Here is a 20,643-nt window from a genome sequence, read left to right as displayed (position 1 = left end):
CAGCAAAACCTGGCACACTTTTGCCCTACCATTTTTCTTCAATGGTATTGTTGTTGTTAGCATGTCTTCACACCCACACTGCTTTTTTTTCACCCTTTGGTGACTGGTGGGGGAAGTGGTAGAAGGACTTCTGAACTAATTATCAGCCCTTTGAACCACATTGAACACTCCTTCCATGGCAAACAAGTCCTGGCTTTGGACTCGAACAGAAGCTTCTGGTCCAGTAGTAGGGGCATTTCCACTGCACCACAAGGCCTTCACTTCAATGGTATTATGGATCTCCCTTAGTATTTCTCATGAGCTGCACAGGTGGGGTTTCTGTAAGCCACTAGCTAAAATCTTCTATGTAAATATGAATTCATAGGTGTGATTAGGATATGCAGTTCTGATCATTAGTATGTTTAATTGAATTTGTTCCTTAATGACTGATTGTTTTAATCGTCCTTTCAATAACAACTAATCAAGAGAATATTTTTGGAAATTGTTAATCTCTAATTTCCAACAGACAATACAACTGAGCTCTTTGTATTAGTTGACAATTGTTAGAAGACCCAAAGCACACCCACAGGATAGAAATAGTTAATATATACCACTGGGAGACTAGGACATTATTTACAATAGCAGTCCTACCGGGAAGCCCTGCTTTCAGTTTTGCTTTGTCCTGATGATATGCAATTTGTTTTAGTCAGGTAGAGACTACCCTTGTACCTTTTGAATCCATCTTGATCAACAGTTTGGTAGGCATAAACTGTCTCCATCTGGGGATAAATATGGTAAGATTTCATTAGTTTAATTCACACTTCCATCACATGTAGTGGTGCTGATGCAAGACACTGTGTAATGTTGTTTATTTTAAAAACACTCCATTTGGGTTCAAGAAAAAGTGAGAATGAGGCACTGTTCTTTTGTACGGATTTATTTTCAGTTCTGCATAATTTTACTCATGTTTAATAAATAATAATGAACAGTTTTACCATGAGCTTTTTAGTCTGTCAGCATGGTGTTTTCCACCAGTTCAGAAAAAACTGAGCATGACATGGACAAACATGGCTAAGTGGTAGACAGGCTGATTGTGCATCTTAGAGGTACACTTTCCCATATATTTTGTACATAACTTCAATTTTTAGTTCATCATAAATATGGGCTTGCGCATGGAAGCTGTCATTTGCAGTAATCCAAAATAAATCATATTAAGAAGTAGGTCTACTTCATAACTTCCCCATAGGGTAACACAGTGATTAGCATGTTCTCCCTGTGTCTGCGAGGGTTTCCTCTGGGTGCTCCAGCTTCCTCCCACACTCCAAAGGTATGCGGTTTAGGTGGATTGGCTATGCTAAATTAACCCTTGTGTCAGGGGGATTAGCAGGGTAAATACATGGGGTTATGGGGATACAGCCTGGATAAGGATTGTGGTTGAACATAAGAACATAAGAAATAGGAACAGGAGTAGGCCATCCAGCCCTTCGAGCCTGCCCCGCCATTCAATAAGATCATGGCTGATCTGTCGTGTCTCCGTTCCACATTCCCGCCCTCTCCCCATAACCCTTAATCCCCTCTCTTATCAAAAACCCATCAACCCACGTCTTAAAAATATTTAGCGAGGCAGCCTCCACCACCTCAACGGGCAGAGAATTCCAGAGATTCACCACCCTTTCAGTGAAGAAGTTCCTCCTCAACTCTGTTCTAAACCACCCCCCCTTTATCTTGAGGCTGTGCCCCCTAGTCCTACTGTCCTTTCTGAGCGGGAAGAGCCTCTCCACCTCTACCCTATCCATCCCATTCATCATCTTATACGTCTCAATGAGATCTCCCCTCATTCTTCTAAACTCTAACGAGTACAAGCCTAGTTTATTCAGCCTCTCCTCATAGCTCAACCCCCTCAACTCCGGTATCAGCCTAGTAAACCTCCTCTGCACTCCCTCCAAGGCCAAAATATCCTTGCATAAGTATGGCGACCAAAACTGCACACAGTACTCCAGCTGCGGCCTCACCAATGCCCTATACAGCTGCAGCAAGACCTCCCTACTTTTATATTGGTGCAAGCTCAATGGGCCAAACGGCCTCCTTGCACTGCAGCGATTCTATGATTCTAGAAATGATTTAAAAGTTTAAAGTTTATTTATTAGTACCACAAGTATGCTTACATTAACACTGCAACAAAGTTACTGTGAAAATCCCCGAGTCGCCAGACTCCAGCAACTGGGAGTGAAAACCAGATGAAGGTAATCCTACTGGATAACAGAAGAGGAAGATAGTGTTACGAGCCATGTCAAAGGCAGGTCATGAAGGATGTGAAAGGATATCTTACTACGGTCATGGAATTTTTAACTTTGATTAGGGCCATTTCAGTATTGTGACAAGGATAGAAACCCAAATGGGGATCTTCAAACATGTGCCAGAATTTACCCCCCCACCCCACCCCACCCTGCCCTGCCTTGCTTTGCCTGCCAGCCACGGGAATCGAACAGGGAAGGGGCAGACAATGGGAAGGTCTGTTGACCTCGGGCAGGGTCTTCCGCTCTCGGGTTGAGCAAGGATGTAAGATCCCACTCAGGGAGTTCCATGACTTTGAAGAGGAAAGGGAGGTTGGAGTTAAACTTTGAATTGGCTGATCTTTTGTTGATTGTGGTGGCAAGTTCTTTCACGAGTGTGAAAGACTCTGTAAGTCACAGGTACTAATAATGCTCTTTTTAAATCTCTTCAACACTATATTCTGCACCTTATTTATTCTTTCCTTCTCCCTTATCTATTCTATGTATGGTATGCTTTGTCTGTTTCCCAATACATGTGACAAATCAATCAATAGAGTATTTTATAGACATGAACGCTTCATGAATTGTCAATGGTGTACTGTTTAATTTGGTACATGGTTTGAATGTAGGAGAGGGAAAAATATCACATTTTTCTGAACATTTCACAGCTGCCCACCTCAAAAATCAGTTAACTCAGTAACTTCCAACATCCCTTTCGAAGCTACACTTGAGCAGTGTAGCTTGCCATGTTAACAGATAGATTCAATTGGTGGCTGAGTTAATAAGAGTTGTGCAGGTTTGAATAATGAATGCCAGACACAGTTGCCAGGGCAGCCTCGAGAACGCTCTTATCTTAACGGCCTGTTGATGGCTGATGTTTTAAAGTGTGGCTGGGACCGTTAGAGGTGCCTGAATAATACCTTATTAGAATATATATTGTATCCAGATACAGGCAGCTTCATTTCTAGCGCCAGAGTACTTTTCCTTGGATGACGTTATGAAAAAAAGGGCAGTGCCCTGTCTCGGTGACGTCAGTCCCTGGTTATTAGGCAGTTCAGCACCGCCCCGCCTGAGAGAAACGGAGTGCGAGAAGGAGGAGAAGAAAGGAGGCTAAACTTGCTTCGTCCACTCAAACATGGCCGGCTTCTCCGCCTGGTTTTGGAACGAGAGATTCTGGCTCCCTCACAACGTCACTTGGGCTGACCTGAAGAACACGGACGACGCTGAATACCCGCAAGCCGGTGACTTGCTCTTCGCCTTCCCGCTGGCGTTCGGCATCTTTCTCATCCGCCTGGCATTCGAGAGGTGAGGAAAGAGAGGAGGGGGAAGAACGGTGAGGGAGGGGGAGGGGGAGGGGGGGGTGGCGCCCGTGACTGACAGGGGCGCCTTTGGGTCAAGCGCACGCTGCTTGAGTCGTCCTGAGGTCCCGCCCTCGTTGTGGGGCGGGGGAGTCGTTGATTGGCTTGCCGGGGGGGGGGGGGGTCCCTGATTGTTCGCCGCCCGCTGCTCTGGCGTTCCCATTCGCCCCCTTGGGCTGTCAATCATGAAAGGGGGGCTCTGTCAGTGAGGAGTAGGCGGGCTCGAGGAGGAAGTGTGTCTGCAAAGTGCTGTGATTCTTGAAGCAGGATTCTTTCCAACAATCTGCAGCCAAATGTGTTTTTTTTTTGGCAAATGCTTGTCCAACAGGCCAATAGTTCAGGCAGTCGTTCCAATGTCAACTTTTATTTGAAAATGGATCAACTAATATGAATAATATTTTAGAACAGGTAGTATGGCTTCTGTCTGGAAATAATTTTTTTTAGGGCCACCCACCTTCCTGCTCTCAAAACTTTTATGTTCACCGGTGCGACAGGATGGCCTGGAGCGATGTGGCCTCTAATCTCTGACTAACGTTAAGAACACGCTGTGCAATTGCTGACAAAGCCATTGTCTTGGTAGGCTGTAGGACAGAATGTTGGTCGGCTGTACGCTAGTGGTTGTGCATTTTGCTTTCCTCACAAAGTGCCTGTTACATTGAAGGTGTGAGGATTATGAAAAGCCTGTGGTACCTTTGCTGCCATCTGGTATCCACTTGCATCTAAATGCACAAGAGTCAGATTATGTTCATATTTAGTTATCAAATGCGATCTCCAACCAGCTTTTATTTCAGAGTGATGGGGAGACTGGCATGTGGAGGTCTTTGATTTCAAAGAGGCTCATGAAGCCTCTTTGAATACTGGAATGTTTTGTAAGTTTTCTGTTTAAGCAACAGCATGTCACAATAGTAAATGTGAGGTGGTGCGATTTGGAAGGTCTACTGCAGAAGGAAATTATACAGTAAATGGCAGAGCTCTTAAAAATATACATACAAAGGGATCTAGACATGCAGATTCACAGTTCCCTGTAGGTGACAACTCAAGTGGGCAAAGCGATCAAGGAGGTGTATAGCATGCTGGCCTTCATCGGGGTGTTGAGTGAAGGAATTGGAAAATCATGTTGCAGTTGTATAAGACTTCGGTTAGGATGCATTTGGAGTATTGTGTACAATTCTGGTTGCCAAATTAGCGGAAGGATGTTGATGCATTGGAAAGGGTGCAGAAGAGATTTACCAGGATGTTGCCTGGTTTGGAGGATATTGATTATGAAGAAAGGTTGAACAAACTTAGATTGTTTTCATTGGAGTGTTGGAGGATGAGGGGGCCTACCTGATAGAGGTCTACAAGATTATGACAGGCTTGGATGGGGTGGATAGAGTCTTTTTCCCAGGGTCGAAGGGTCAATTACAAGGGGGCATAGGTTGAAAGTGAAAGGGGGAGAAGTTTAAAAGAAATGTAAGGGGCAAATTTTTCAGAGGGTGGTGAATGCCTGGAAAGAGGAGGTGGTGGAGCAGATACGTTCAAGAGGCATCTAGATAGATACATGAATAGGCAGGGAATAGTGATATGGACCAAGTAGAAGCAAGAAAATATTAGATTAGAGTGGCATCTGTGTTAGCACAGACACTTTCTTTCACCACACCACCACCACAACCTTGTTATTCCCATTACATCTAACTGTTTCCTAGGTGGCTCAGTGGGAAAGTGAATTGCGTGTTGTGGTACTGAGCCATGTACAATGGAAGGCTGTAAGTTGGATCCCTAGTTTGTACAAAGTTACCAAGGCATTGTGGTGAGGGCCACAATTGGCTTTATTGTCCCCAGGCTAGGGAGAATAAAACAAGGAAAATGGTCAACTCTTGATCACTTTTCAGAGAGTTCTACCACAAAATGCATGTTTGGCAAGCACAGGATTGGGCTTTTGATGTACCCACAATTGGCACGGCTTGTCAATATCTACAATCTAGGCAAGCACCCATATCATTAGAATGGGTTGACTCCTTCAACAGAGCAAAGTGAAAGGGAGGATACAGGCGGTGTAAGTTTTTTTTAAAGAGAGTGTGATTTGAGTGTTTGTGTCTAGCAATATAATGGGTAGGAACCTAGACTTAGGGGCACAATCAGTGTCTAAATGCTGAAGCTCATCTAGACTGACTTCTATTTATAAAGTAAGCATATCCCCAGATACACAATTCAGTCAGTTTGGTAATGTCCATATTGACTTCCAGTAATTGGAATACAGGCTTGTGCAGTGTACTGAAGCAGTTCTCTGATGATCAGAACTCTCCAGGTTTAGGATGTTGGAGCTCCCACTTTTGAGGAGTTTGGGTCCCATCTGTGACTGATGTTGACATCATCACTTTTTTGAGGAGAGGAAGGTGGCCGAGAGAGAATTCTACTCACTCTTGTCTGTCTTCAAAGAAGGAACGAGGGAATGACTACCAACCTTGCAAAATGCACCTTCTGTTGACAATGGAGTGACTACTGTATGTAGATGTAGGTGTTGAGATCGGAGGGCGTTGTGGTGGTGGGGTGGGTCTAAAAATAGCAAACTTTAGAGCAGTAACTTTTGAGGATTGTTCAATTTAAATGACTCCATTCTGAAACTGGTGTTTACCTTGATAGTTTCCTCTCTGCTACAAGTATTTGTTCACCACGGAACCACAGCCTAAGGTGGTGCAAGCTGTATGTTGGTGAACATCCTTACCAGTGAAGGCATTGGAGCTGAGTCAGCTCCACTTGTTCTGATTCCCATAGATGTACTTTCCAGCAATGGGTCATCAGAATGAAGGAGAATCCTAGCTGGATTTCCCCACCTCACTTCCTCACCCAGGTGTGGGAAGGGAAATTGCCTTGCCCACACCATCTTGCTAGCTGAGATAAAATGACAACATAGACCAGTGGTTAAGCCTTGAATCTTCCTGCACTTGTGTTGCACCAGACACTATTTACCAACCCAGTGTTTCCGGTTTTGAATCTTAGTGACTTTGAATTACTGGCTGTTTATGCAGGAAACTGTAACTTCTTTGTCAGAGGTTGCAAATTGAATAGCCTGATCAGCACTCGGAAATGAAATCTTATGTTCCGTTGGAGTGGTTGGTAAGGTTCTCTCTTTTTCAGGAGCATGTTTTTCCAGGACTGTTTCAGAAATGAAATGTCTTTTTTCTAGGAGCCTGTACAAGATTTTGTTTTGTGTTGGGCATGTGCAAATGCAATGTATGCCCCATCAGAAAGCATTCACAAATCACCAAGGGAGTCCCACTACCCATGTTGTCAGCCTGCCATCAAACTTGTTTTGAGCTACCCATCCCTTCAATGTCAGCATTTGACTGAATTTGTGTGTTGCTTTCACAATAAACATAATTGAGCAGTCTGTAATATTCCCTTATTCCAGCTGCCAATGTTACAAAGTTCACAGTGCAAAAAGTCAATCTATGGTTTTCCTGCTGGCTCTCTTTTTCCATCTGGCTGAAACTGTTCTTGGCTCTTGTGAAACCATGGATATTGCTTGTACGCTTCACTTTGAAATAGCCAGTTGGTATGGGTTGTGTAAAGCTGTCTGCAGTGGCCTTTCATGCAGCGACTTGATGACCTGATGTTTCATCTAGCTGCTTGAATGACCTCTGACCAAGCTCATCAGCTCAAATTTGAATGTTAGGTAGCCCCAGAGTTTCTGGCTGATTGGGGAGTGTGGAATAGTTTGAGTTCTGGATGAAGCGGTTGAGTCATCTCCAGTTTGAAATGAGTCATGCATTTGTTTTGGAAATTATACTGAATTGTCCGTTTCATCAGGCACCCAAATTACATTTCTCCATTTTTTTTTCCCCGTCCCAATTGGTCTCGGTTTTGACCTGCCTATTTGCTTTTCCCAGGTGATTGATCGTATGGTTTTGGCTGAGGTGGAGAATGTCGGTGGCACAGACTGGATGGATTGGAGCTCTGTCATTCCTTGTCAATTGAACCAGTACAAAACTGAGAGCAAGAGGCAAAACGACAATTTTTTTTGGTTGTTGAGAGATGAGCATAAATGGAAACAATTTTTATTTGTTAAGCAGTAACTGTGAAAATGAGTGTAGGGAGATGAGACTCAGGCTTGATGTGCTCTGGAGTAGCAAAAGGTGCCAGAGTTCAGATGAAAGGTCATCGACCTGAAACATTAACTCCGTTTCTTTCTCCACAGATGCTGCCTGACCTGCTGCTTATTTTCAGCACTTTCTTGTTATTGCTAGAGAAATAACTAATTGCTGTCCCCACCTTTCTCCATTTAAAATGATGTATGGCTCTGCATGCATTGTAAACAAGATATGTGCAATAATAAATGTGCCATATTATCACCGTAAAAGGAGAGAGTAACAACCCATAGCCTTATGATTATAGCATGATAACAAGAGTGCTTTATACTATCGAAAAGGAGATAAAATGAATGTAACATATTCCATATTAAGTCCTTGAACTGTAACTGGCAGTACAGAAGGGTTGGGTTATAATTTTCATATCTTGAAGAACTGCAAGTACAGAGGTCAACCAATCTCAAACACTGCTGTGTTGAACAAGTAAATATTTAGTGATCTATGAACATCAAACGATTAGCTTGTATCGGAGTATGCTTTAGCATACAGTGCAAGGGTTGAAGCCTTGTTGAGGTGCACCCATGGTAAGATGTGGGTTAAGGCTTTTCCACTCATCCATTAGGGTGTGACTGTACTCTTGAGTTCTGAGGTAAACTGATGTGTCACATTCATCACACATCAGCACAAGCCAGCATTTTGTCCAACTCTTGCTGCACTTGGGTATGGATTCCTTTTATTATCTGAGGAAACAGTTGGAGGTCTCTCCATGTGTCAATAATGGTATGCAACCCCTAACAAATTTTAGCCAGAAAAATTTGAGGTAGCAGAACCAACTGTTATCCTTTGACAGCACAAATATATAGACTGGATAGGATTTAAATTATATGCATCAAGGTCTACAGATGCTGAGAATGTCAATTTAAAAACTAAAGTTGTGGATCAAATGAATGTCACGATTAAGTTCATTTTCTAGCATTTCATCAGCATCAATGACTTTCAACATAAAAGTACATCAACTGACCCTTCTTTACTGCATCTGTATGAATAACACCGCCTAGTTAAATATCAAGAATTACAATAGATTGTTGGGGAGAAGTTATAAACCATTTAAATCATTACAGATACTGTATTTGCAGTATTGGTTGCTTTCAAATAGTACTTGGTTGTCCCAAGTTCACCTCTGATTTAGCAAGGTTAGATTTATAGTGTACATTCAATGTATATTTGGAATGTTAATATGTAGCTTAGCCTGTACGTGTGGCAAGGTGCAATAGCATGCAAGCCACAGTCCACAAATGTTATCTTGTTTGCTGCCTTCTCATCCCAGCTCAATCAATTGCTTGTGTTTTATCTGCACTTGTTCTATGTTGCTTTCAATCTATCACTTCTTTGGGACCTAACCTTTATAGAAAGCGGTATAATGAACCTTGCAAGCCTGCTTCACCCGTATTAACCTCTTGACTTCTATTTTTAACCAATGATCTTGGATAAAGTACAGGCTGTTCTTCTCTACAGATTGAGAGTAGAGGGTGAGTGGTTATGAGCTGGTTGGTAAGAGACAAGCAACTGAATAGAAGAACTAATTTTGGGGTTGGAGGATTGAGACAGGAGAGTCTTGCACAAGTGATGCCTGGAAAGGGGGGTGCAGTGAAGTGATTAGTAGCAAGTCGCTAGTCAGAGATAGAAATGAATATGTACTTGGATTTTTGGACCCTGGAAGAAAAACTTAGGAGCTCCTCGCATCTGGTGTTGAAGTGTGGATGGATGACCTGATTGTGGAGAACAGGAGGTATTTCTGCTTTCCAGAATGTCCTTGGATCAGAAATATCAAAAGTGTGAAGTTCTGCACGTGCAGAATTCTCTTGAATATAGTGGATGAACTTGTCTTTCTCCAATAGTGCCCTCAAAAAAACATTAGTTCAAAACTTTACCTTGCTTTGTTCTAATATATGTATAATTTTAAAAAATACTTTCGTTGCTTTAGACATGTTTTTTTTTCTCCCTGGGGTTTTGTGTGCATGATGATTGTGCAAATCAGCACATGATTTGAATGTCGGTCTTGCTGTTGGCCCTTAAAAGGAAAATAAGCTCTCTTCTTATAAATGGAGAGCATGCAGCTACAATGATACTTGGTGAGAACTAGAGTTGTCCTGCCCTGGTGATGATTCCTTCAGGCTGTTGGAAAGATGGCTTTGGACAGCCCTGTTATTTGACAATGAGGTTAACAGTTGGGTGGGAGCAGCTCCGAACTCCATGAAGCCTTCTGCATTTGGATGAAGTAAGGTCACAGGAGTCTGCTACTGATCACCACATCCAACACAGTGTGCCTTCATACTGACCACCACTGGAGGAAATTCTCTGTCTCTCATCCGTCATCATCCAGTATGGTGATTAATCCTGGCTTCTTGTAGATTGCAGCAGAGCACGCCAGGAGCAGCACCAGGCATACTTGGAATGAGATCTGAATCTATTGAAATGATTGCTCGAGGCTATTTGCATGCTAAACACTGAACACAGCAGGCTTGTTCTCCATAACAAACTGACCAGAACATGGTTCTGTGGTTCTACCACATCCAGTCGAAGAATGGATGTGGAGAACCTGACAATTGGCGGGAAAGATGGAGCTCCACAAACATTCCCAAACACCCTTGTGGTGAGTCCCAGCACCAGAGTGAAAGAGAGGCATTTGAAGTGTTCAGGCAAAAGTGCCAACTGAATCAATTTATTTGGCCTCTGCTTGTAATATTTATTGAGCAGATATCACATGCCCAACCAATTTGGCGCATTCCATGTAATAATAAGAAATGGTTGAGTGCATTGGACACACAGACTGTGAGTCCTGATACCCTGGCTGCTATGCAGTAATTTGTGTCAGAGCTAGATGTGCAGCTGTGGCACTGCCTTCTAGTTGGCATTGTGTAATTTTGCCCAGGTGTGCTCTATCCGCAACAAGTAGGATAAAAACCTAGCTGCTTATTCCTCACAATGATTGGAGTTGTGACAGAAGGAGTCATTGCCATTGTGTACTCACCAATAACTTGCTTTGTTCTGTTTAGAATTCACAATCTTTTAACCTTTTTGTTTATTTACGATTTAAAGGCTGCAATGATACACACTGTTAGAATTTACCTTTCCATCTTCTGTGCAGTTAAATGATTCCTGAACTACTTTCAAAACAGATTAAATGTTACGTAAATTTTTTTTGCCGAAGCCTAATTATGGGCTGTTGACTTTGTTTACCTGGAAAACTTGGTTTTTGGTCTGAATGGATGACAATTTGATGTTCAAAAGATAATTGTGGGCAGCTGTTTGATTTCTGGTGGAAAACATTGGAATAAAGCACAGTCTAAGCAAGAGATGGCAAATTGTTTGAGGGAGACTAGAGGCCAAGCAAGAAACAAGTTTTAAATAGTCACCTGGGTGACAATTCAGTATGGTAGCACAATGGTTAGCACTGCTGTCTCAGTGTCAATGACCTGGGTTCAACTCTGGCCTTGGTCACTGTCTGTGTGGAGTTTGCCTGTTCTCTGTGTCTGTGTGGGTTTCCTCCGGGTGCTCTGGTTTCCTCCCACAGTCCAAAGATATGCGGGTTAGGTTGATTTGGCCATGTTAAATTGTCCCTTAGTGTCAGCGGGTTTAGGAGCATAAATATGTGGGGTTACGGGGTAGGGACCTGGGTGGGATTGTTGTACGGTGCAGACTGAATGGGCCAAATGGCCTCCTTCTGCACTGTAGATTCTATGAATGCCCCACAAGTGGTGTTGCCACCTCCGGTTTGACCATAATTTTTGGGAGGTTTCATCCTGTATTGTAAATCTTGTCAGATTCAAAAATCCTATTTCTTAAATCCATTTGAATGGCTCTTGGAATTTTCATTTTAGCCTGAAGTTATTGCTTTTGTTAGGATAGCCTACACGGGCTCAGGCATCTACTTTCTACTTGTCCAGACCAGTTGGTCATTTCACTTCGCCCTTGTTAACTGTGGGTATCATGTTCCATGCACCATTAATTTTGAATGTTCTGGAGGGACTTGTACCTCCACAATGCAGACTGTCAGATTTCAGAGATCGCCTTGTGTTATTTCTATGTTGTACCTGGAAGTGCCCATTGCAGTGGGCAACAACTAGAATGCCTTTTCGAGGGGGTGGGATCAGTGGAGTGACCTATTAATCGAAGTCTTGAGTTGATTATTGACTTTGATGCTCTGACAGTTGAGCAATGCCAGTGAACCGTGCAGTTCATCAGCTGTGATGGTTTTTAACTGATCTGACACTTGAGCATCCTTCTCTCGCCAAACCTATGCATATGCAATTTGGAGGCTTAGGAATTCCAGACTTGGGACCTAGCTGACTGAAGGCACAAATGCCAATGGTGGGGTGAAGGGAATAAGGGGCCAGAATTCAAGGTTGTTTGGTTCTGGATTGGTTGAGAGGTGTAAGACGGTAGCTGCAGCCTTACTAAACAGGGGAGGGGGTTCAAGCCTGGAATGGTGCTGGAGAGTCGGAAGGCCCAGTAATGATGGGTACATGGTATTTATTGACAGAAACTGGCCATATGGCCCATTGTTTTTTTTTATATATATATTCCTTTTGCATGCCTCCAACCAACCATCAACATATCTTTCTAAGTAAAGGGTTAGGAATAGAACATAGGACAGTACAGCACAGTACAAGCCCTTCGGACCTCGATGTTGTGCCGAGCTTTGTCCAAAACCAAGATCAAGCTATCCCATTCCCTATCGTTCTGGCCCATCCTCAAGGGGGGGGGGACCCAAAAGTACGCAAGAGTAGGAGTTAACAGGAGAGAAGGGGTCAAAGTAAAATACTCCAAATAACAAGCTTACAAGACTGGGAACAGCAGTAGAGGCTCGAAGAGTGAGTCCCACCTATTCCAGCAGAAGGTGAGAGGATTTCTGAAGCATGAATTGTCATGCTACAGGAAGCAAGCAGAAAACAATAGGTCATTCAGCAGGATGGGGACCAGCCAGAACTACTTCAGTGTGGGATGAAAAATTTGAGTCTGGATGACTTCTTGGAGGAGCCTCCTGGTTGAGGAGAGCCAGAGGAAAGGAATACCAGCAATCTAGAATCCAAGAACCAAATCCACCTCCTGGAAATACCTGCCAAGTGTGCAGTTGAAGATGTGGCCGTAGGATTGGGCTCATCAGCCACGCAAGGACCCACAGAACCCATGGCCAGCAACATTGTTCATGTAAGAAACTATCGTATTTGTTAGTGAGTGATCACCGAAAAAGAAGATAGATTTTGGGCCAAAAAGAAATCATATTTTTAATTTTGTGTTTCTCATCACCTTTCTGTTCTCGTCCTGACTATTCACTTTTATTTCTTTCCTGAAAGTGCATGCTGTGTGTCTCTGGCTGCTGTCTCAAAGGCAGGTGTCCAGTTCCGCTTGTATCAGCACCTTTTGACTGCAGTTTGCTTTTCTGTTCAACTGATAATTGGTGTGGTTCTTCAGTGTAATCCCATTGCAGCAGGATCTGAGCCTGTAACAATCCACTGCTCAAACTTGGACACAAAGTTAACAGTCCAAAATAGGGACAGCCGCCACGTTGCTATGTTGGCTGTTAAAAGATGCCATGACGTTGTCTGGAAGAACAACAGCGGAGGTTCAGTCTGATGTCCAGCCAATGTTTGTCTTGTTTACCTGGATGTTATTTCATTGCAGTTTCATGCTGTGTGCAAATTGGCAACTACATTTCCTGCATTATGACAGTGACCACACTTACAAGTGCTTTGGGATGTCCTAAGCTTGTCAAAGGTGATAGTAAATATTTGTTGAATTGGAAGCCATTTTGTGTGTTGGCACAGTGTTTGAAGTTTTTTTTGACAAATATTGCTAAAATATGATTTGTACTTCATTTATTGACTTTAAGCTGTACTTTTGGGTCCAGACTATCTTGACCCTTTTATGTTATTGGCCCAGGATTTGCTGGACTGGGCACCTCCATAGTGTGCCATGTTAGGTTTTTTCCTCTTCCTTTCAGCACAAATATTTATTGTAGCAATTTGCTGGAAGCTGATAATGAGGTTGCCTTAGATGGAAATGGGGTGAATCAGATACCAAAGGAAAGGATGGATTAAAAGAGGAGAGACAAAAGAACAATCAATTTGACTATCTGAAGGAATGAGAATCTACTGTTTCAGATGCTCCCCACATCCTGGGAGGGGAGTTTGAATAACTTTACGGGACTGTAAATCTTGCCATTAAAAGAAATCAGCCCTAACATTCTGCAGGGTGCTTGATTTGCTTTAACAACACAAATGTAATAACTTCTTAACTCCCCATGAGGTTGACAGCGAGTTGTAATTTTTGCTGGGCTAATGGTGGGCATAGTCCAGCTGTTTGGCATTCGTAACTGGTGGTGGATTGAGCCTAGATGTTTTGTCAGAACAAGCTGTTGTGCTCTTTCTCCAAGCGCAATGAATTACCGTCGGTGTTTAGACAGTGCCTTGCTTTTTATGGTCAGTTATAATACCTGGCAGTCTGGATTGCATTATACAATGCTTGGATGTTAATCAACGTGACCTGACTCTCCTGATCGTCATTCTGTTTTATGTACAAGTGGGTGGGTGAATCCTTCAGAATGCTTCAACTATTTTTGGAACAAGTTTGCTTGGATCAAGCAGGTCCTTAATTGACATTATTCACTCGCAATGTGTTAGGAATATGTGAATCATTATTCCTTTTAACAATTGTACACTGTTACAGAACTGTGTGGGTCACGTGAGTACCAGGCTTGATCAGCACTGACTTGCCAACAGGCCTGCACCCTCTTCTCGTCAGTGGCACGGTGGTTAGCACTGCTGCCTCACAGCGCCAGGGACCCAGGTTCAATTCCAGCCTCGGGTCACTTTTTTTGTGTGGAGTTTGCACATTCTCCCTGTATCTGTGTGAGGTTCCTCTGGATGTTCTGGTTTCCTTCCACAGTCCAAAGATGTGTGGGTTAGGTGGATTGGTAATGCTAAATTGTCCCTTAGTGTCAAGGGGACAAGCTAGGGTAAATGCATTGGGTTATGTGGATATGGCCTGGGTGGGACTGTCGTCAGTGCAGACTTAATGGGCCAAATGGCTGCTTTCTGCCCTGTAAGATTCAATGCTCCTTGTACAGGATAAAAGTTGTTCCCTTTGAAAGCTGGTGTTCTTGTGTTCTGGTGAGTACACGAACGCTTTGCTATTTCTGTTCCCTACACGCACACGTGTTGTTTCTAACTTTTTGAGCTGAACTTGTGCTGTGGACCAGTACGGATTTATGCAACTGACTGAGCTTGGTTGCAGCTCTGAAAGGCCAGAATCTTTACACCAAGTCTCTTGTACAGTAGTAGCGAAGAAATGCTTTGCAACGTAAACTGTGCACACCTTCTGCCACAGAAAACAGGAGGTGAGAAATGCTCTGTTCAAATTTTAATCTCCCTTTTTTTTTAAAGATCTCTCTCCCTGCTGATCACGTTCTAATTCTTGTTTTCAAATTCCTCCGTAGCCTTGCTCTTCCCTATCTCACTGTCTAATGTCCTCCAGTCCCAAAACCCTTTTGAGATCTCTGATTTGCCAATTTTGGTTTATTCTTTAATTTTTAAATTGCTCCACTATTGGTAGCCGTGTCTTCAGCTGTCAAGACCCTAGTCTCTGGAATTCCTCACCTGTGGTGCTCTCCTTCTCTTGAGATACTCAAACTTGGTCATTTGGTCTGATCTCCTGCATGTGACTGTCCAAGTACCTTGGGACAATTGGTGCTGGACAAATGCAAGCTGTTTGTCATTGGTGAGTGGCTTCACCAGAAGGTCCACTTTGGTAGGAATAATGGTAGGAAGGACTATTACTTACGTGGCGAAAAACTGCAGCAGGCGACGGTGCAGAGGGACCTCGGGGTCCTTGTGCATGAGTTGCAAAAACCCAGCCTGCAGGTGCAGCAGGTGGTCAGGAAGGCAAATGGGATGCTGGCCTTCATAGCAAGGGGGATTGAATATAAAAGTAGGGAGGTCTTGCTGCGGCTGTATAGGGCACTGGTGAGGCCGCAGCTGGAGTACTGTGTGCAGTTTTGGTCGCTGCACTTACGCAAGGATATTTTGGCCTTAGAGGGAGTGCAGAGGAGGTTTACTAGGCTGATGTCAGGGTTGAGCTATGAGGAGAGGCTGAATAAACTAGGCTTGTACTCGTTAGAGTTTAGAAGAATGAGGGGAGATCTCATTGAGACATAAGATGATGAATGGGATGGATAGGATAGAGGTGGAGAGACTCTTCCCGCTCAAAGGACAGTAGGACTAGGGGGCACAGCCTCAAGATAAAGGGGGGGCGGTTTAGAACGGAGTTGAGGAAGAACTTCTTCACTGAAAGGGTGGTGAATCTCTGGAATTCTCTGCCCGTTGAAGTGGTGGAGGCTGCCTCGCTAAATATTTTTAAGACGCGGGTTGATGGGTTTTTGCTAAGCGAGGGGATTAAGGGTTATGGGGAGAGGGCGGGAATGTGGAACTGAGACACGACAGATCAGCCATGATCTTATTGAATGGCGGGGCAGGCTCGAAGGGCTAGATGGCCTACTCCTGCTCCTATTTCTTCTGTTCTTATGTTCTTAAGATCTGCAAATTCACAGTTTTTGGAGCTGGTTGAGAAATATCCAGGCTGGGGGTTGACTTTAATACTGGTGCAGAGAAAGTGGCCTTCTCTCTCTCAATTTCCACACACTTGAGCCAGCTGCCCAATGGTGGAAGGTTGCTGTCTGAGCTACCCTAGCTCTTGGTGAGGCAGCTCAGGTTATTTAGATGGCGAGAAGGACAAATGGCCTCCACGGCAGGAGGGGAAATTGTTCTGGAATCCAAGTGATTTGTTGAGTCTATGAATAATAGAATGTAGGAATATGACTCACCTATCCTTTGAACATTTCAAAAGTTGCCCACTACGCTGGCCTCTTGTGCACTTCTCTTCCCATCCTATACTGAGTTAACAGTTGAAGTAAATGTTGCCAGACCTTTTTAGTTTGGTGTTTTTTCTTTTGCTGAGACATTGGCCCTGCAGGCTTTACTCTACAAAAGAATAGAGAACAGGACAGTAAAAGGGGGTTGGGAAGGGAAGAGGTAATTGGATTGCCCCTCCCCACATCTTGAGGTTTTGCAATTTACTGTGAAATGTTGTACAGAGATCTGGAAAAGGGAAACTGGTTGATCTTTGACAGTTGGATAGAAACTAGAAACGATACTTTAAAACACATTTCATTGATTTTTTTTTAAAAGAAATGGGATGGTGTTTTGTTCTGCCTGAGCTTGGGACTGGCTTGCTGTAGTGGGTTAGTTGACTGGCCTTTTGACTTGAGGATTTTATTGAAGTCCAACTCGGACTGGGATGAAAGTCAGCTTATCTTTTACAGTTCCTGTATGAAGTGAATCTGTCTAGTGAATGTGAAGTTTTTTTTTGGTCTGTGAACTTGGCACGGTCTCCTATCTTTACAAACCATTTCCTATCTAGCTTCTGACTGTGTCACTTACTGATCCTGATTGCAAAAGCAAATCTGGTCATTTTTGAGCAGTTCAGTTTCATAGAAAACCAAGGGAGCCACTGACCTTGGGTTTCCTATAACGGGTGGAAATCCTGGAATTCCAAAAAGGATTGAATTTGACAATCCTTGCCAACAAAGCCCACATCCTGTGAATTAAAAAAAAAAATTAGACCACTTGCTTTCTGTTTTTTTTTGAAATGGGAGATGCAGTTATAAAATGTGATCCTCTCCTTTTTTTAACTACTTTCTCCCCCACCCCCCCCTCCAAAAAGTTGATTGAATTCACAGCAATAGGAAAGATATGGAGGACCATGAATTAAAGGCAAAATTAACAATTTCCATTTCCAAACAAACTTAACTATCCAAGCCCAATAACAAAACCTATCCCACCAAGATACAGTACCTATCCTTTGCACCTGCACGTTATAGAATTGTCTATAAACAACAAGAAAAAGCAAAAAAACCCTCTGGTTGAAGTATGATTTAATAAGCCTTTTGTTATTTCACGCAAGGCCAGCATTTATTACCCATCCCTAATTGCTCTTGTGTTAAGTGACTTGCCAGGTAATTTCAGAGGTCGGTGAAGAGTCAACCACATTGTTGAAGTCACATGTAGGCCAGACTGGGTAAGGACGGCAGATTCCCTTTCCTAAAGTGACATTAGTGAACTAGATGGGTTTTTCCAGTAGTTGATGACAGTTGTCATGGCTGCCATTGCGGAGACTAGATTTACTAATTGAATTTAAATTCCATCAGCTGCTGTGGTGAGCTTTGAACCCTTGACTCCAGAACATTATCCTGGATCTCTAGATTACTATGCTACTGAAGAACCTTGTTTGCCTCTTCCACTAGTTTACTACTTTGTAGTGTCTGACATCTTAATCTCCCAACTTGTGTAGTGTTCGAGGTTTGAAATGGCTGCTGGCTGTGATACCTCATATCTATAGAATACCATTGGACACACTTCGGCTGTTTTTTTTCAGATCTCTTGGGAAATTAGGTAGAGTATTGCAAGAACTGCCACAACTGCAAGTAAGGATTGCTATTATGGCCAGATACTACAAACCAGACATTCCTCCAAACCTGCGTGACCCTTGCATTCAGAGTGGTTGTCACTGTTCAATTTTTAGTTGAAGGCTGGAGCAGGGCGCAAAATATGTAACGTGGGCTGATCTCTGCTCCCCAGCCCTCCTCAGTCTTCAATGCTTCGTTAAGATGGTGGCGTGGGCTCATTGGGCCGAAGGGCCTGTTTCCCATGCTGGGTTGTTCTTTGTGTTGTTCTTCTTTGTTCGTTTGAAGCTCAGACTAGGTATTGTTACTTCTGCAGCTGTCTATTTTTTCTACCTCCCAGAGCCCCTGTATGTTATTGTCTGTGCATTACACAATGTGCCCATTGGAGCAATGTCTATAGGCTGCTGTCTATTGATTGACTGTTGCAAGTTATGCTTGCATTCCCAAAGCTATTGGGTGCAATTGCTGGAAGTGGCAGGAGTTAGAAAGAATGCTGAGTGGAGAATCTTGTTCTCAGGGGTGGGAAGGCAAAATGAAAGGGTGGGTTTTAAAGTTCTGTAGAGGGGAATAAGCCTTTATAATGACCTCCATGCGAGACAATGGGGCCCTTTGTTCTGAATAATCATCTGGTATTTAGCAGGAGAACAAATTAATGGTTAAAGACACTTGGACTAAATTGCTGATAAATTTCTTGGCCTGGAATCAAACATTGAACGTGTGATGTTTTGGATACTATAGACTAAAGCCTGCTTTTCTTCCTCCCTGTTGTTTCCGTTATAATCTGAAAATTCTACATCCTTTCCCTTTTTTTCCTTCTGTCTTCCCACCAAATACTGACAGATCTGCACCCTGGTTGAGAGAACCCACATTGGCTTGCTGTAAGCCTGAGAGTTATACAAGTGACTCAATTCTGGACAAAATCCATGCAGCTGTTTAAAATGTTTGTTGCTTTTCTAATTCACCCTGAATTTTGATATTGTGTTGATCATCTTTGTGAGCTGTTTGGTGTGAAAGCAGCATGGATGAAAGTAATACACTGTATTTGCTTCATTGCAACTTTTAATAGGAGATTCTCGTAGTGGTGTAGTGTTCCTGGTTATAATGCAGTGGCTTTCATGTTTGAATTCCCTTCCTTTTGAAAGGTAAGACTCTGTTGTGCAGCCTTATTTAAGTTGCTCAGACCTCTGTAGCTACCATGTATGATTGTTCATCTTTTGAATGACCTTTTGCTTGGCCTAAAGAGCACTGTTGCCATGACGAGAGGTTTTTCAAGAGCTTTGCACTGTTTGAATACAAAGGAGTGTGAATTATGTTGCATCATAAATGTTATCCATTTGGTTTACTGCACCTTTTTTGTGTGTGTGTGTGTGTTGGTGGGGGTGGAATCCATCCTGATTTCAGAATTGATTGTGTAAGTTCTTCTAAAATCGCTTAGTTACTGGGGTCCAGGTAAAGGCTGGGATAAAGACACTTTGCTCTGAATGAGCTGGTGGTGCAGATCAGCACAAATGGATATGATCTGGTGGCCATTACGGAAACGTGGTTGCAGGGTGACAGGGACTCGGAGCTGAACGTCCAGGGGTATCAAGTGTTTAGGAAGGATAGACGGGAGGAAAAAGGGGGAGCGGTAGTTCTGCTGATTTAAGGATAATATCAGGGCGGTAGTAAGGGAAGATATAGGCGCCAAAGAGCAGAAGGTGGAATCGTTGTGGGTGGAGATAAGGAACAGTAAGGGGAGGAAGACGCTGGTGGGTGTGGTCTATAGGCCCCCAAATAATAACTTGGAGGTGGGGCAGGCTATAAACAAGCAAATAAATGATGATGCGTGCAGAAATGGAACGGCAATAATTATGGGGGATTTCAATCTACATATTGATTGGGTGACCCACGTCGGATGCGGTGGGCTTGAGGAAGAGTTCTTGGAATGCTGCCGAGATAGTTTCCTTGAACAGTGTGTGACGGAACTGACGAGGGAGTGAGCTATCTTAGATCTGGTGTTATGTAATGAGGCAGGTAGAATTGGGGACCTTGTGAGGGATCCTCTTGGGACGAGTGATCATTGTATGGTTGAGTTTTTGATGCAGATGGAGGATGAGAAAGTAGGGTCCCGGACCTGTGTCCTCTGTTTGAACAGAGGGGAGTACGATAGGATAAGAGAGGAATTGGCAAATGGAGATTGGGGGTGCAGATTGGTCGGTAGGACTGCTGAGGAACAGTGGAGGATTTTTAAGGAGATCTTTTTCGGTGCTCAGCAGAAATTTATTCCAATGGTAAAGAAGGATCGTAGGAGAAGGGATAATCAGCCGTGGTTATCGAAGGAAATAAAGGAGAGTATTAAATTAAAAGCTGATGCGTTTAGAGTGGCTAAAAGTAGTGGGCGAGTAGAAGATTGGGAGAGGTTTAAAAATCAACAAAGATTGACTAAGAAGATGATAAAGGAAGGATAG

At 43.3% G+C, this 20,643-nt stretch overlaps 2 protein-coding genes across 2 annotated transcripts in view; one reads left to right on the top strand and one right to left on the bottom strand.

Moving 5' to 3' along the window:
• LOC145362038 (STE20/SPS1-related proline-alanine-rich protein kinase-like) overlaps window positions 1-3,233 on the bottom strand; it is a 90,583-nt gene extending 87,350 nt beyond the window's left edge. Inside the window, exons 1-2 of the mRNA XM_080218075.1 lie at window positions 3,173-3,233; window positions 631-758 (exon numbers count right to left, since the gene is read on the bottom strand). The gene's annotated coding sequence lies outside the window, so the exon portion shown is untranslated. The remainder of the gene's footprint in view (window positions 1-630; window positions 759-3,172) is intronic.
• A 143-nt stretch (window positions 3,234-3,376) lies between these two features.
• cers5 (ceramide synthase 5) overlaps window positions 3,377-20,643 on the top strand; it is a 107,895-nt gene continuing 90,628 nt past the window's right edge. The window contains exon 1 of the mRNA XM_080218076.1: window positions 3,377-3,557. Within this exon, the coding sequence (XP_080074202.1) occupies window positions 3,388-3,557 (170 nt within the window). The 5' untranslated portion in view covers window positions 3,377-3,387. The remainder of the gene's footprint in view (window positions 3,558-20,643) is intronic.

The sequence above is a fragment of the Carcharhinus amblyrhynchos genome, chromosome X, assembly GCF_965287045.1.
Source record: "Carcharhinus amblyrhynchos chromosome X, sCarAmb.v2.hapA, whole genome shotgun sequence".
NCBI lineage: Eukaryota > Metazoa > Chordata > Chondrichthyes > Carcharhiniformes > Carcharhinidae > Carcharhinus > Carcharhinus amblyrhynchos.
This window is presented reverse-complemented; position numbering and strand designations above follow the sequence as displayed.